Source organism: Lipotes vexillifer, unplaced genomic scaffold (genome assembly GCF_000442215.2).
Source record: "Lipotes vexillifer unplaced genomic scaffold, Lipotes_vexillifer_v1.1 scaffold16, whole genome shotgun sequence".
Classification (NCBI taxonomy): Eukaryota; Metazoa; Chordata; class Mammalia; order Artiodactyla; family Lipotidae; genus Lipotes; species Lipotes vexillifer.
The window spans coordinates 1,202,337-1,218,045 of record NW_006778983.1 but is presented as its reverse complement, the minus strand read 5'-3'; the positions used below and the strand labels follow the sequence as shown (position 1 = coordinate 1,218,045).

The 15,709-nt window shown below is 39.3% G+C and overlaps 1 protein-coding gene across 1 annotated transcript in view; it reads right to left on the bottom strand.

The window, feature by feature from the left end:
* The window catches only part of LOC103083473 (mitogen-activated protein kinase kinase kinase 5), a gene marked incomplete at its 3' end in the record, with an annotated part of 199,014 nt that overhangs the window by 17,564 nt on the left and 165,741 nt on the right, over positions 1 to 15,709 (bottom strand). The window contains 3 exon segments of the mRNA XM_082930932.1: positions 6,598 to 6,703; positions 7,628 to 7,764; positions 8,419 to 8,546. Of these exon segments, the coding sequence (XP_082787058.1) occupies positions 6,598 to 6,703; positions 7,628 to 7,764; positions 8,419 to 8,546 (371 nt within the window).

Genomic DNA, 15,709 nt, shown 5'->3' with positions numbered 1-15,709 from the left:
AAAAAAAAAAAAAAAAAAAAAAAAAGGGGAAATAGCAGTTTTCATAATGGATTTCATTGGTGACATAAAAATAGCGTACTAATATTATCTGTTTACGAATAGATACTTTCTCCTTTCCTAGATAGTTGATTATAATTGAGGCATCATTTCATTGGGACCTCTTAGAAACTTCTAACAATCATTTGAGAATAACAGAAAATATATCAACACACATTTTTCTTCAATCAGTTTTTCAAATACATGAAGACTCCCTTTATGTATGCTTCTAATGTTTTCCAGGAAAAATTTAGGTCATTCATCCATTTCCTTAGTTTGTTATTTCTCAATTCCTGATTGAATGCTCACTTCTTCTGTTTTCATTCTCATTTCTTAATCATGAAAGCATGAAGATTCTGAAAGTCACTGTTAAAAATAATGTAAATAGGGGCTTCCCTGGTGGCGCGGTGGTTGAGAATCTGCCTGCTAATGCAGGGGACACGGGTTCAAGCCCTGGTCTGGGAGGATCCCACATGCCGCGGAGCAACTAGGCCCGTGAGCCACAACTGCTGAGCCTGTGCGTCTGGAGCTTGTGCTCCGCAACAAGAGAGGCCGCGATAGTGACAGGCCTGCGCACCGCGATGAAGAGTGGCCCCCGCTTGCCACAACTAGAGAAAGCCCTCGCACAGAAACGAAAACCCAACACAGCAAAAATAAATAAATTAATTAATAAACTCCTACTCCCAATATCCTCTAAAAAATAAAAATAAAAAAAATTAATAATAATGTAAATAATTTTGGGTGTACGTTATTCTGTAAATCTAACATACGTGGCTTCTGCTGTGAGCCTGTGGTCCATGGATAACAGATTTAATGGGTCAAAGACAGGTCATGAGCCATCAGTATAGACAAATCACCAGAGTTTAGAAGAACAGAAAGAAAAAGAGAGGAGATTTAAAAGGCTTCATGGAATCAGAGAGTCGAAGAGTGTGGTATGACGCAAAGAGCATTAAGTGGGGGCCGAGAACTCCGCTTCTAGTTCTTCGTATATCCCAAGTGGACACTCAATTGCAATTGTCTCATTGGCTCAAATTAGAGGCTAAATTTATACGTCTAACCTGCAGTGATTTCTCCAAGTCCAGCAATGAGTCGGGAGTGTGAACAGGAACAGATAATTGCATAACCCTGGCTTCTGATATACTCACACAAATGATATAATCACACAAATGATATAACCCATCCAAGATGCCATAATGAATTATTTCAAGTTCTGAGGCATTTGCCAAAAGAGCCACTTCAGTATTTTCTGATTCATAACCAAAGTGACAGACATTTTGATAAATACAGGCAACACCTTTTATGAATGCTCCATGCCTGATTTATAGGTGAAAACTGCTACACAAATTACCTCTAAACAGTTCCTATAAAATCCACTATCAAAGGCTAGAAACTGGCTGTGTTTATAAAAATAAGGAAAAGTATATTATTTTTGTCATATACTGTCATTTTGCCAGGTTTATCTTCCAGACCTCATCATTACATGACAGTAGCTCATGTTCACAGTCATATACGACTCCACACGTCTGCTCTCAGCTTAGATCAGTAACATTATTGGAGGAAAGCATTTCTCCTGGCGAAGGATAAGGTAACCACGCTCCTCAAATCACTACCCTTAGTAGAAAACTTATGATTTCTCTTCATTGATAGCTTCCCCCAAAGTGACCATTTTTTACAATGTAAATAAAATCAAGTGATTGTTTAGAAAATATGTGTTGAAGTCTACCACTCTTTTTATATCTCTGGATCTAAAATAGACTTAATGAAAGAATTTAAGCTGTACTAATCTCAGTAGGAATTACAATTGATCAAAAATATAGTGAATTTAAAAAACTGGACAATTCAAGTAATATCTTAACAATGAATTATGCAATGTTTTTATTCATCAGATGATATTTCAAAGAGCAATATCTGCCAATTGTATTAATTATTGCCCATCGAGCAGGTGCCAAAAAAAGCAGGCTTAGTCATGTGTTCCTATCTGCTCTCCTTACTCCACAAGCACATGACACAATATTTTATATAAAGAGATTTATAGAGTTGGATAATGAAGATCAAGCCAATCTGAACATTAGCCCAAGGAAAACAAGTGAGAGTATTAACTCGAAAATCCATAGCTCATATATGTTCATTAAAATAAAAAATTACTTTAAAATAATCTGTTTTAGAATTTCTTTGCCACTGCAACCACCCAGGGAGCCACTACAAGTTAGTGGTTAAAAGCTCAAACTTTGGGCCTCCCTGGTGGCGCAGTGGTTGAGAGTCCGCCTGCCGATGCAGGGGACATGGGTTCGTGCCCCGGTCTGGGAGGATCCCACATGCTGCGAAGCGGCTGGGCCCGTGGGCCATGGCCGCTGAGCCTGCGCGTCCGGAGCCTGTGCTCCGCAACGGGAGAGGCCACAACAGTGAGAGGCCCGCGTACTGCAAAAAAAAGCTTAAACTTTGATGTCTCACAACATCCCCTCATTCATTTAGCAGATCTATACTGAGGGTCTACTATACTGAGGCCAGGCACTTAGAATATAGCAGTGGCTGAACCAGGCAAAAATCCCTGGGCTTGTACAGCTTACATTTTTGCAGCGGGAGACAGAAATAAACTGTAGTACAATAAATAAATAAATTATATAAATGTTAGTAAGTGATGTGTTAAGATAAAAAAAAAAAAAAAAAAAAAACTATCAAAGGCTAGAAACTGGCTGTGTTTATAAAAATAAGGAAAAGTATATTATTTTTGTCATATACTGTCATTTTGCCAGGTTTATCTTCCAGACCTCATCATTACATGACAGTAGCTCATGTTCACAGTCATATACGACTCCACACGTCTGCTCTCAGCTTAGATCAGTAACATTATTGGAGGAAAGCATTTCTCCTGGCGAAGGATAAGGTAACCACGCTCCTCAAATCACTACCCTTAGTAGAAAACTTATGATTTCTCTTCATTGATAGCTTCCCCCAAAGTGACCATTTTTTACAATGTAAATAAAATCAAGTGATTGTTTAGAAAATATGTGTTGAAGTCTACCACTCTTTTTATATCTCTGGATCTAAAATAGACTTAATGAAAGAATTTAAGCTGTACTAATCTCAGTAGGAATTACAATTGATCAAAAATATAGTGAATTTAAAAAACTGGACAATTCAAGTAATATCTTAACAATGAATTATGCAATGTTTTTATTCATCAGATGATATTTCAAAGAGCAATATCTGCCAATTGTATTAATTATTGCCCATCGAGCAGGTGCCAAAAAAAGCAGGCTTAGTCATGTGTTCCTATCTGCTCTCCTTACTCCACAAGCACATGACACAATATTTTATATAAAGAGATTTATAGAGTTGGATAATGAAGATCAAGCCAATCTGAACATTAGCCCAAGGAAAACAAGTGAGAGTATTAACTCGAAAATCCATAGCTCATATATGTTCATTAAAATAAAAAATTACTTTAAAATAATCTGTTTTAGAATTTCTTTGCCACTGCAACCACCCAGGGAGCCACTACAAGTTAGTGGTTAAAAGCTCAAACCTTGGGCCTCCCTGGTGGCGCAGTGGTTGAGAGTCCGCCTGCCGATGCAGGGGACATGGGTTCGTGCCCCGGTCTGGGAGGATCCCACATGCTGCGAAGCGGCTGGGCCCGTGGGCCATGGCCGCTGAGCCTGCGCGTCCGGAGCCTGTGCTCCGCAACGGGAGAGGCCACAACAGTGAGAGGCCCGCGTACTGCAAAAAAAAGCTTAAACTTTGATGTCTCACAACATCCCCTCATTCATTTAGCAGATCTATACTGAGGGTCTACTATACTGAGGCCAGGCACTTAGAATATAGCAGTGGCTGAACCAGGCAAAAATCCCTGGGCTTGTACAGCTTACATTTTTGCAGCGGGAGACAGAAATAAACTGTAGTACAATAAATAAATAAATTATATAAATGTTAGTAAGTGATGTGTTAAAAAAAAAAAAAAAAAAAAAAAAGCAGGGGATGAGGATCAGAAGTGCCCAGGGAAGGGCTGCCATGTGAACAGGGCAATCACAGGCCTCACTGAGATGACATCTGAGTTAAGGCTTGAAGGAGGTGAGGGACTTAGCCAGGCAGAGAGCTGGGAGAAGAGTGTTATAGAAGGAAAAGCATGTGCAAAGGCCCTGCAGCAGGACCCCGCCTGGTGTAATGAAGGAAGTGCAGGAAGGCCTGTGCAAGGTGGGAAGGGTAGGAAGTGGGTCTAAAAGGTAATGGACTCCGAGTAGGTCTGAGCCTTGTCCATCATTGTAAGGACTTTGGTGTCTATTTACTCAAAACATAGAAAGCCATTGAGGTCTTTGAGTGATAGGGCTTGAATTACGTTTTTACAGCATTGCTCTGGCTGTGGTGTTGAGGGAAGACAGTAGGGGCGAGAGTGGAAGCAGGGAGAACAGGCTATTGAGGTCATGCAGGTGAGGTGGGAGCTGTGGAAGGAGGGAGGAATTGGTCCAAATTTGGACACATTTTGAAGGCAGGGCCAATAGGTTTCCTTGGTGGATTGAGTTGAAGCGTGAGAAAAGAGAGGCGCCATGGATAACTCTAAGTTTGAAGTGGCCAATCGAGACACAGAAGAAGGTGGGTGGAACAGGTTTTGGGGAGAAGCTAATTCATTCCATTTGGCACATTAAGTCTAGTTGAATTGCAGCTCTTTTCCTTCCTAGATTTGTGACCTCAGGCAAGTTATTTAACCTATTTGAACCTTAATTTTCTCACCATAGACTGGGAAAATGATACCTAAGGGTTAGGGATGATATATGAATTTCAATGAAATAACATATAATGCACTTAACAGGGATGCAGTAAGCGCTCCATAGGGAGTAGTTGCTGCTGCCTTCCCTCTCACCAAATCACTAAGAAGTCACACAGGTCACTGTCTTTCAACTCAATTCATCAGAGGTTGCCTATACCTGTGCCTTGGCCAGCACTGAGTTAAGTGCTGTGAGGCCTGCACACCCCAGGCCCTCGTGATCAGCGCTGGAGACAGACCCACACATATGTGTCACACACATCACATCATGAGAGATCAGTGCAAGAAGTCCAAGCAAAGGGGTGCTGGAGGACTGCTTTACTACAGCTTCTCTGGCGATTTTAAAAAAAATGTTTTAAAGATAAGCAGCAGATAGTAAATTAACACCTTGCCCAAATCAAGAGTCTGAAAGTAAGGATTTTCTTTGCAGAAATTACTGAGTCTTGGCAACATCTAAAGTGACTCTTGCCAAATGGAGGGAGTATGAGGAAAAGAAATGTAAATATATTTAAAGTTGCTAGAAGGATGAAATTTATTTTGTTCAAAAAAATACTTTCTAAATGTGTTTAATTCTGTGCCCTGAAATACCCACTGCCGTAAGAGTAGGAATGGGGTCAGAGAATTTGCTGATTGAATGTTCTGAGAAGAAGCCTTATAGACTCTCTCTCTCTCTTCCTTTCCCCTTTCCAGGCTTCTAGAACAGATTCTTCAGCAAGGTGGGGAGAAAGATGGACTGGGCAAGAAGATCAAAGCAAAGAACAAGGGGTAGATTACAAATCTGAGTTCTATCGTTTCTTCTGGGTATGAAGTCCCTTCTCTCTCTCAATTTCCTCATCTGCAAAATGGAGGCCATGCCACCTCCTCACAGAATTCAGAAAGGGGGACATCTGTCCATTTTGCTTTATATTAGACCAAAGATAATTCATTATCTTTTTTTTTGGCCGCACCATGCCACTTGCAGGGTCTTAGTTCCCCGACCAGGGATTGAACCCAGGGCCAAAGCAGTGGAAGCACTGAGTCCTAACCACTGACCGCCAGGGAATTCCCAATAACAAGAACTTAACATTTCATGAGAATCAGCAGAATAATGGAGTGGTAAAAACTTGGAGTGGAGAGCAGGATTGGAGTTCCAGATGTCCTCCCCATAACTGTTGGGCAGTCAATCTCTCTGAGCCTCTGTTTCCTCTTGGCTACTGTCACCTGTTTGGAAATCACTTTGTCTCCACCCTCCCAGGATTTTGCTCCAGCGGCAGCTCAGTAGCTGCATTGCCTTATTTCTCGGCGAAAGCTTTCCCCCAACCCTGCTTCTGAGTTAGTGAGTCACTTCCTTTTTCTGAATTGAAATCTTAGTTATTTATGTGCTGTGTAGGGGAACAGACCACAGGGAGTAAACAGATTAGGAAAGAGGGAACTCATAGTCCAAATGGGAAATGATTAAAGTATAAGTAAGAATCACTGAGAGGCTGGGCTAAAGAAACGTTAAAAAAAGGAATCTTGTCGGGATTATAGTGGTTGTAGACCAACCAGGAGAGAAGTAATGACATGAAAAGAAAAACAAATAACAAATTGGGAGTTAAAAAAAAAATCTTCAGCGGCATTAAGCAGGAGACTGAGCGAGTCATATAAATACGAGGTAAGAAATGGGCCAGATCAAATTCTCTATAACATTTTTCAGGGCATCAAAAGATATCAACATTAATGTTGGTGAGAACACAGACTACATTTCTCTCTCACATTATGCACAAATGCAGCAATTATTTCTTTAATTACATAAGGTCTCTATCATCATTGCAAAAACATACCAGTAAAAGTTTCAGTACATGGATTTATGCCAGCAAGCCTCTTTGATGTCCCGAAATCAGAGATCTTGAGAACCCCACTATAGGTATTAATCAACACATTGTCACCCTAGAGAAGAGAAAATTTTAAGCAAAAATGTTATCTTTCTTCCAATATTGTTTGTTGTTGGCTTGAAAGTCTAGTAAGTAAAGGTGTCCTTACAGCAAAAAGGACACTGATTTTATACTCTTCCTTAATAGTTAATCTCAGTAGTGAATTCTTGACACCACTTTTGTTTACATATTATCAGTTCACAATCTGCTACTCAGGTCACAAGTTCAAACGAGGTTTACAGATAGTGGGGGCTATTTGTGTGTGATATAGGTATGATAACTTACAATATTTTTAACTTTTCAGTCACTTTCCTTTCTTTTCTATGTTGTTTTACTTCTTTTCCTGGAATATTTAGGGGCAGCACAAATAAATGGGTATTTGGGTTGGTTTTAGGGTAGTGATATTAACTTACTTTCAATAGTCCAGACTTTGTCATAAATTTACTAGTTCTGAATTTTCCCTTTTTAAGAAGAATTTCATAAATTATCTAATTTTAGTTCAACACATGAGTATATGATACTTGTGAGAAGTGGGGATTTTATTTTTTCCTTCAAATTATTCATCCATTAATTGAACAAATATTTACTGAGTAGTAAGGATACAAAGATTAACCAGCCTGTAAGCCTCTCGGGAGCAAGGACCATATCCTGTTTAACTTTGTTCTGCTGAGCCACCAGTCCCACAGGGCACCTGAAACAGGGCCAGGCATATAGTGCAAACTGAATCTTTTTTGGTTGAACATGGTTAAGGGGTTTATTCCTTGAGTAGAAGAGATAAGACATGAATATCAATAACTGACTCAGGGCAGAGTGATATATTTCTGCTGTTTCTAGGATTTACTTATCATTCCAAATTACTACCCATAAGACAATATGACTTTTGCAAATAAAACAATTACTCATCAGGGAACTTAGGAGAATGAATCCTAGCTCATCCTACCTTTATATCCCGGTGAACTATCTGATTGTCATGGAGGTATTTTAATCCTTCCAGTATTTGCTTGGTATAAAAGCCAATTGTTTGCTCGTTGTCTTTCAGTGGGCCCCATTTGGAACGAAGGAGAGCTGAAAGACTTCCTGTAAGTAGGGAGAGACAGTGGATAAAATCTTATCCAAATGAATTCTTTAAAGCACGTTAATAATGTACCATGAATTTAAGCTAACATTTATTTGTTATTAACAGTGGCCCAGGTACTATACTAGATACAGTACTTGGGCTCAAATATAAATAGGAAAGTGTCCCTGCTCTGAAGATGGTCATTATCAAATACAGTCAAAGACCACTCAGTTTGCTAACCTTAATCCAAGTCACGATGATTGATACAAAAACAGTTCTGATACTTATTTATTGTCCCCTAATAAACTGTAAGGTAATGTCATATGTCAAAATTTTCTGTACATTTAGACAAATGAAGACCTGTAAACTAGTAAATCCCATTCAATTTTATTCCTCTTCAAGGCCCTAGAAACATATATATATTTTTAAAGTAAGTTGTTTTCTGAGGTTTTCCTATACTTTATTTATTTATTTTTATTGAGATATAGTTGATGTGCCATATCATATAAGTTTCAGGTGTACAACATAGTGATTCATAATTTTTAAAGGTTATATTCCATTTATAGTTATTATAAAATATTGGCTATAATCCCTGTGTTGTACAATATATCCTTGTAGCTTATTTATACATAGTAGAAACTTACACTTTTTAAAGAAAGAAAACCATCTCTTACCCCCTGGGACCTGCTCCATGAAGATTTTAATGAAACCATTCTCACTGAAAGAGCCCAGATACTGAACAATATTTTTGTGCTTCAGATGCTTATGCAGTGCTATTTCTTCATGTAGGGGCTGGGAGTATCTGAAAGACATGCAAATGCCAGTGAGCTAATTATGTAGCCAGACTTTTGTGTAAAAATTTAAGCAATACAAATGGAAAATTCCCATATATGAAATCAAATATGACCATCTAAGGCCTTTATTTCTCATCACATAAATTCTGTGAAGTTGGAGCCCTGGTAGGGTCTAAGGGGAAATGTGTCAGGTACTGTTCTAGGTCTTCTGTATATATTAACTCATTTCTCACAACAAGCCCATGAGAAGGTACTACTAAGATGCCCATGTTACGGATAAGGAAATTGATTCACAGAGAGGATAACTAACCTGCCCAAGATCTCAAAGCTAGTAAGTGTAAGAGCTAAGATTTGAACCCAGGAGAATTGAAATCATCCACACAGCTCACTGTCCACATTAACATGACCTTCTATTCCATTGGCTTCCTAAGTTTATTATTCCAGGAGATTCCTTCTCAGGAAGATAAAAATTGCAAATAATTTTAATATTCCTTCCAGAACTTACTGAAAGGCCCAGCAACTCTTCAGTAGAAAACATAAAACCATTATATACCAAGCCTCCTTGATTCTATTCTATCCAATTCTATTCTATCATAATTTTTTTACCCAATCCTAACCGAGCCTCCATACTGAAAGACCAGTTTTAGACCAGACCTCAAAATCATGTACTTGGTATATACTGCTTTATCAAATGATAAGATGAAAGTGTTTTGTATTTCTGGAACAGACAGAACAGCACTTTTTTTAAAAAAATGTTTGTTGGAGTATAGTTGCCTTACAATATTGTGTTAGTGTCTACTGTACAGCAAAGTGAATCAGCTATACGTATACATATATCCCCTCTTTTTCGTATTTCCTTCCCATTTAGGTCACCACAGAGCACTGAGTAGAGTTCCCTGTGCTATACAGTAGGTTGTCACTTGTTACCTATTTTATATATAATATCAATAGTGTATATATGTCAATCCCAATCTCCCAATTCATCTCTGCCTTCCCCTTTGGTACCCATACATTTTTTTTTTGAATTTTATTTATTTTTTATACAGCAAGTTCTTATTAGTTATCTATTTTATACATATTAGTGTGTACATGTCAATCCCAATCTCCCAACTCATCCCACTCCCTTCCCCCCACCCTCCACTTTCCCCCCTTGGTGTCCATATGTTTGTTCTCTACATCTGTGTCTCTATTTCTGCTTTGTAAATAAGATCATCATACAGAGTGAAGTCAGAAAGAGAAAAACAAATATCATATATTAATGCATATATGTGGAATCAGAACAACACTTTTGATGATTATCTGAAGTACTATGAAGTTTGCAGGCTCTTAACAATCCTGAATATTAATATACCATCATATATTATATTAATATAATTATTGTATAACTAACTGTGGTAGGATGTCAGCGATAAACATAAACAGAGACTCAAAGCTATTCCCTAATTTTTTTCTGTCGTACAATGGAGGCTACAGGTATGAAAGGCATTAACCACTAAAACATAAAATACAAGCGTGCTGCCCCATAATTTGCTTCAGTTCTACGTGTAAGAAATGCTCAGATCTTATAATGGCAAATCCATATAAGGAGAATGGATTTTTTTTGAATGCCAGTAAGAAATTCTAGAATCAGTTAGTATTGAATAATATATTAGTAGGTTACAAAAACCCAAATTCATTTAATTAATTAATTTAAAAATATATTTTACAAATTTATTTATTTACTTATTTATTTATTGGCCATGCTGCCAAGCTTGTGGGATCTTAGTTCCCTGACCAGGGACTGAACCCAGGCTCTGGCAGTGAAAGCGCTGAGTCCTAACCACTGGACTGCCAAGGGAATTCCTGCAAATTCATTTAATTTAAACAAACTTTTATATTCTGTGAAATATTACTTAGAAAGCTGCCAACAACAACAAAAAATTGACTTGTATATTAGATCTTTTACTAATTTTAGTTTTCTTTAGAATTGCTCTAGGAACTAAAGGCTGGTATTAAACTAACCCCCTTAACAAGGTATCAATTAGGGACAACACCATTTTGAATATTGCTTGAATGAGTTAACACAAGAAATACCAGTGTTACCAAGAAGATCCTTAGGTAATGACTCTCAACTATGAAGACATTTACAAGTTACTTCTTCCATGGAGTTTAAAACAATTTATTAACACTAATTACTAAGATTGCTCTTGATATGCATGAAATAAAATAGTGGCAATATTGGGCCAATTCTATAGATCTGGTAGATCAAGATGCCTAAATTATCTGAAGCAAGAGGCTAACTCAGTTTATGATAATTAAAAGGCTCCCACCCCTGACACTCTATTAAATATCAATCATAAATGTTTAAATATAAGATCCTAGAGAAACAAATGTACTACACACACTCCTCCTTACATAACCAAAGGATAGCTCAAAGTTACAATAATAGTCAGGATTCATCCTGGCTAAGAAAAAGAACTTTTCTCCAATATGGAAATGATTAGTAACACCTAGCAATTCTCACTAAATGTAAGTGAAAGTTTAAGTATCAAGCACTGAATTAGCATGAAATTATAATTTGCTCAGGTCAATAAGCAATGTTCGTCTACAGGAATTACAAAAAAATCCCGTTTCTTCTCAATTAGCTGTGACAACGGAAAGAAGAAATGGTACAGATAGAGATACACGCATTTAGCTTTGAAAAATTATTAAATCATACATGTCTCCAGAGCACCTCTGCTGAGTCAAATTTCCACTACAACCATCCAAAGCAGTGGTTCCCAACCTCGGCTGGACATTTGTATCTCCCGGAAGGATTTTTAAAAATATCAATGCCCATGACCCACCCCAGAATTCTGAGGGGTAGGGCCTGAGTATCAGTAAAGTTCCCCAAATGGCTCTAGTATACAGCTGGGTGGAAATACCTGATCTAAGTTAATAGTTGAGGGGTGTGTAGAATGTTAGCAGAAGCCAACCTGAGATGAACAACTAGCTGAGACAGACTGTGAGAGTGTCCGTAAAATGCACCAGCTCGCTCTAACGACGACTGTGATGCTCTAACAAAGCGTTTTTAGAATGTGAGGAAAACACAGAAGAAGCTGTTTTTGTTGCTATGATCCTTCACTACAGATGGCAGTGGTTACTATATGCTGGATTACGCATTATTCATACCCATTCTACCGTCTTAGCAATTATCCTTTGTAACTGCTACCAAAAGCAACCTGAGAAAACCTCTCCAGGTCACAAAGGTGGAAATACCTTTGTGTGCTATATCTCACAATAACATGATAGACTTCACTGCAATCTTCTTTTAGAGGTAACAAAAAGATGTCCCACGCTAGCTGTTCAAGAGAAGGGCTTGTCACACAAGTATTTTCAAACAACCCATATTATACCAAATGGATCTTTATTGGTGTTGGTGTACTCTGTGTGTGCACAGTGGCAGCTGAATAAACTTAAGCTACAAAGATAGTTTTAAAAGTGGTTTCCTTCCAAGTACCTATTTAAATTTATCTGGTGGTGGGAAAGGAGGTGATGTTGCTGCAGATTAGTGAGTTTGCTGCAGCAATTTGATAGTGACAACTCTTTAAAATTTTGTATTGCTTAAAAATCCACTCTATGTATATAATACTTAAGAACCTATAGGAATATTTAACAAAAATTTTAATATGACAAATTTATGTATATTCCCTTAGGTATTTAATGAATAGTTTCTATCACCATCCCCTAAGAATTCATATATATGTCTCATGAACTAACCAAGGGGAAACTCCAAAAATACCACAGAAAACATACAACTGAATTTACTGTCTGCCTATCTAATATCTGTTCTTCCCTCTTTTTATGATTTTGTTTGGAGAAACAACTGGCCAACTTAAAAGCTACGGAGTTTCTAGCCTCCTTTGTAGTTATGGGTGTCCACTTTTGGCCAATGAAACAGAGGTGAAAGTATGCTGGACATTTCTGAGAAAATTTGTTTTCCTTTTTCCTCTTCCTGCCTGGAATGCAGATATGGAGGCTGAAGGCACAGTGGCCACTTGTCACAGTCATGCACCAAGGATGGAGACTAAGGATGGAGAAGCAGAAAGAGAGCTGAGGCCTGGGACACTGGATGCATGGGAAAGAAGGGTTTTTTTTCAGCTTGGGGTAATCAGAGAAGGCGTCTCTGAGGGCCTGAGAATTGAACTGGGACCTAACTGATGAAAATGAGGCAATCCTGCCAAAATGTGGGGACTGAGCCTTGGTGGGCCTGATGGACAGAGAGAGGACAGTGTGGCTGCAATAGAGAAGGTGAGGCCCCAGAGGGAGGCAGATGTCTATGCTAAGGGTTCTGGGCTTTACACTGGTTACATGAAGGTTTTAAGTGGTAGTGACACAATGTGATTTCAACTTGAGAACGATCTCTGTGCCTTCTCTGAGGAAGGGTGGAGTAGGAGTGGAGGAAAGAGTGAAGTGACCTTGGAGAGCCAGCAGTGAGCGGGCTTGAAGAGATCTTAGTTCTCTACTCAGAAGTCGAACCTGGGTAGCCTGGATGAAAACCAGGAATCCTAGCTGCAAGTCCACCAGGGGCTAGAGGCTAGAAGCAAAGTTCCCCTGGTTCTTGTCCCCGTTTGAAAGCAAGAATGTTTCAAGGAGGCAAAACTGTAAAACAGGCACAAAGTTTATTATTAGAGACACAGCACAACAAGTGGGAGAGCACACTAAGAACCATTTATTTATTTAAGACAGAAGCAAGGCAGAAATACACACCCAGAGAGAAAGGGTACAGGCGTCCTCTCTAAAGAGGAGGAGTGCAGTAAAGAGGTGATTTAAATCACTCATATAGGACAGTCCTTCCGGGTCTTTGTTTACCTTTGGCCAATTACCTTGTTTCTTTTTTCACACCTGACCTGTTCCCCAATATGCGTGCACAATTTTTTGCTAAGATGGATTCCACTGCAGAGGCCTGTGGGTGCATGTCCACACTTATTATGGGGTGGTGTCCCCTCCCTTTTTGACCCCCAAGGAGGCTTCCTGTGCATGTGCAGACAGGGAAGTTTTCCTTGACCTTAGGAGTGGTCATCTTATCTCTTTACCTCAGCAGAGTTCAGCTCCAGCCATTAATTTTGTCCTTGGAGTGTCTAGGGAAAACAAGGCTTCAATTTTACTCCACTTGACAAACACCAGCTGTCCAGCCCAGGGGCCCATCTATCTCCTACCTCAAATGCAGAGACTAGTTATGAATCAGTTGCAGTAAGGAGTCTGCGTGGGAAACCTGAAGGCTTAGACTGGTGATGGGAAAGAGGTTGCAGTAAGGAGTCTGCGTGGGAAACCTGAAGGCTTAGACTGGTGATGGTAAAGAGTGGAAAAATTCAGAAAACATTAGAGGTTGAGACAACAGTAGAACTTATGATGGAGTAATGTAAACTGAGACAGAGAGGAATCCAAATGAATTCTAGTAGCCTCAATACCTGGATGGGTGGGGTGAGATTAACTGACATAGGGAATCCTGCAGGTCAAGTACATTTGAGGGTAAAAAATCCATGGTTCAGCTTGGGCCATGTTAACCTTGAGGTGCCTTTTAGATTTACAAGTGGAGAGGTTGGGTAAACAAAGGAGTGTCCTTTCTGAAGAAAGCCGATCATGTGACTGTACCACAGTGGCCAAATACCATGAACTTGAGGGGCAGCCAAAATAAGTCCATGATGTAGCCCAGCATTGAAGTTTGGCCGAATAAGAAATATTGCAACAAGAGACTCAATCCAATTCTCTCTCTTTCAGAGTCTGAATCCACAACATGTAAGAAAATGTAAATAATTGATTGTAGGAGCAGCTACCTTATAAAGAGAAGCCGTAAGAAAAGCTATGAGGCAGCAGAAATCTTGAGATTGAGAGAAGAGAGAATTGTTGTTTGGAGAAACAAATGGTAGGACAGAGCACTGGAGCACGGAGCAACAGATAACCCTGCCACCACAGCTGTCCTGCTCCCTGCACAACTTTCTTGTTCCTAAAAACCATTCCATTTTCCTCAAGGCCCCATTACGTGTGGTTCAAACCATTTCCTCAAATATTTCTTCTCCTTCTCTTTTCTTTCTGGTATTCCCTTTAGGTATGTCACACCTTTTATAGTCATCTCACAGTTTTTGGATGTTCTGTTCAATTTTTTCAGTCTTTTTTTCTCTTTGCTTATCAGTTTTGAATGTTTCTATCGACATATCCTCAAACTCATTCCTGTTAGTGTTTTTCACCTCTAGCATTTCTTTTCCATTCTTTCTTAGCATTTCCATCTCTCCATTTACACTGACATCTGTTCTTGAATGTTTTCTACTTTTTCCAGTAGAGCCCTTAGCATATTAATCACGGTTGTTTTAAATTTGCCAGTCTGATAATTCCAACATCCCTGTCATATCTGAGTCTGGTTCTAATGCTTGCTCTGTGTCTTCAAACTGTATTTGCTGCCTTTCAGTATGCTTTGTAAAAAAAGCCAAAACAAAAAAAGCTGTGGAAAGCTGGACGTGATGTATTAGGTAAAAAGAACTGTGCTAAATAGACCTTTAGTGGTATGGTGTTGAGGTGTGGGGTGAGGGGAAGCATTGTTCTGTGGTTTTGTGAATTAGTCTCTTGTCTTTTAGTGAGCCTGCACTGCTGGGCTGTGAACTTCACAAATGTTTCTCAGTCCCCGCTTTGGTGGAATAGGATGGCTAGAGTGGCCTGGGGTTGGGCACGTCTCTTCCCCTAGGTTAGTTAGGCTCTAATGACACAGAGTTTAGGCTCTGGTAGAATAGTTTCTCTTGAGGGCAGGTCTTGTTAAGAACAGGTGTATTTCCAAATGGTTATTTCCCCTCTACCTCTGCAGGAAGCCTGGGGAAGGGGACTTTCTCTGACATTCTTTGTGAGGATCTGATAGGGCTTCTGCCCTACAACTGTGTCTCCAATGTAGGGGGCGGTGGTTTGTCCTGTGACGTCGCTTTTCCAATGGCTTGGAAAAAGTAGAGTTGTTGATTTCTCAGTTTGTTCAGCTTTCTACTTGCTGTTTAGGATGGAGTGCTGACTTCCAACGTCATTACATGTCTGACCGGAAATTGGAACCCCTGGTTCAAACCATTTCTGCTGGTGCTTATTCCCCATCTATCCAGATAATAAACCAGCCGTGATCCAACATAACCTGAGCCCAACACGCACAGGACTATTCTTTCTTCTCTTTGAAAGTCCT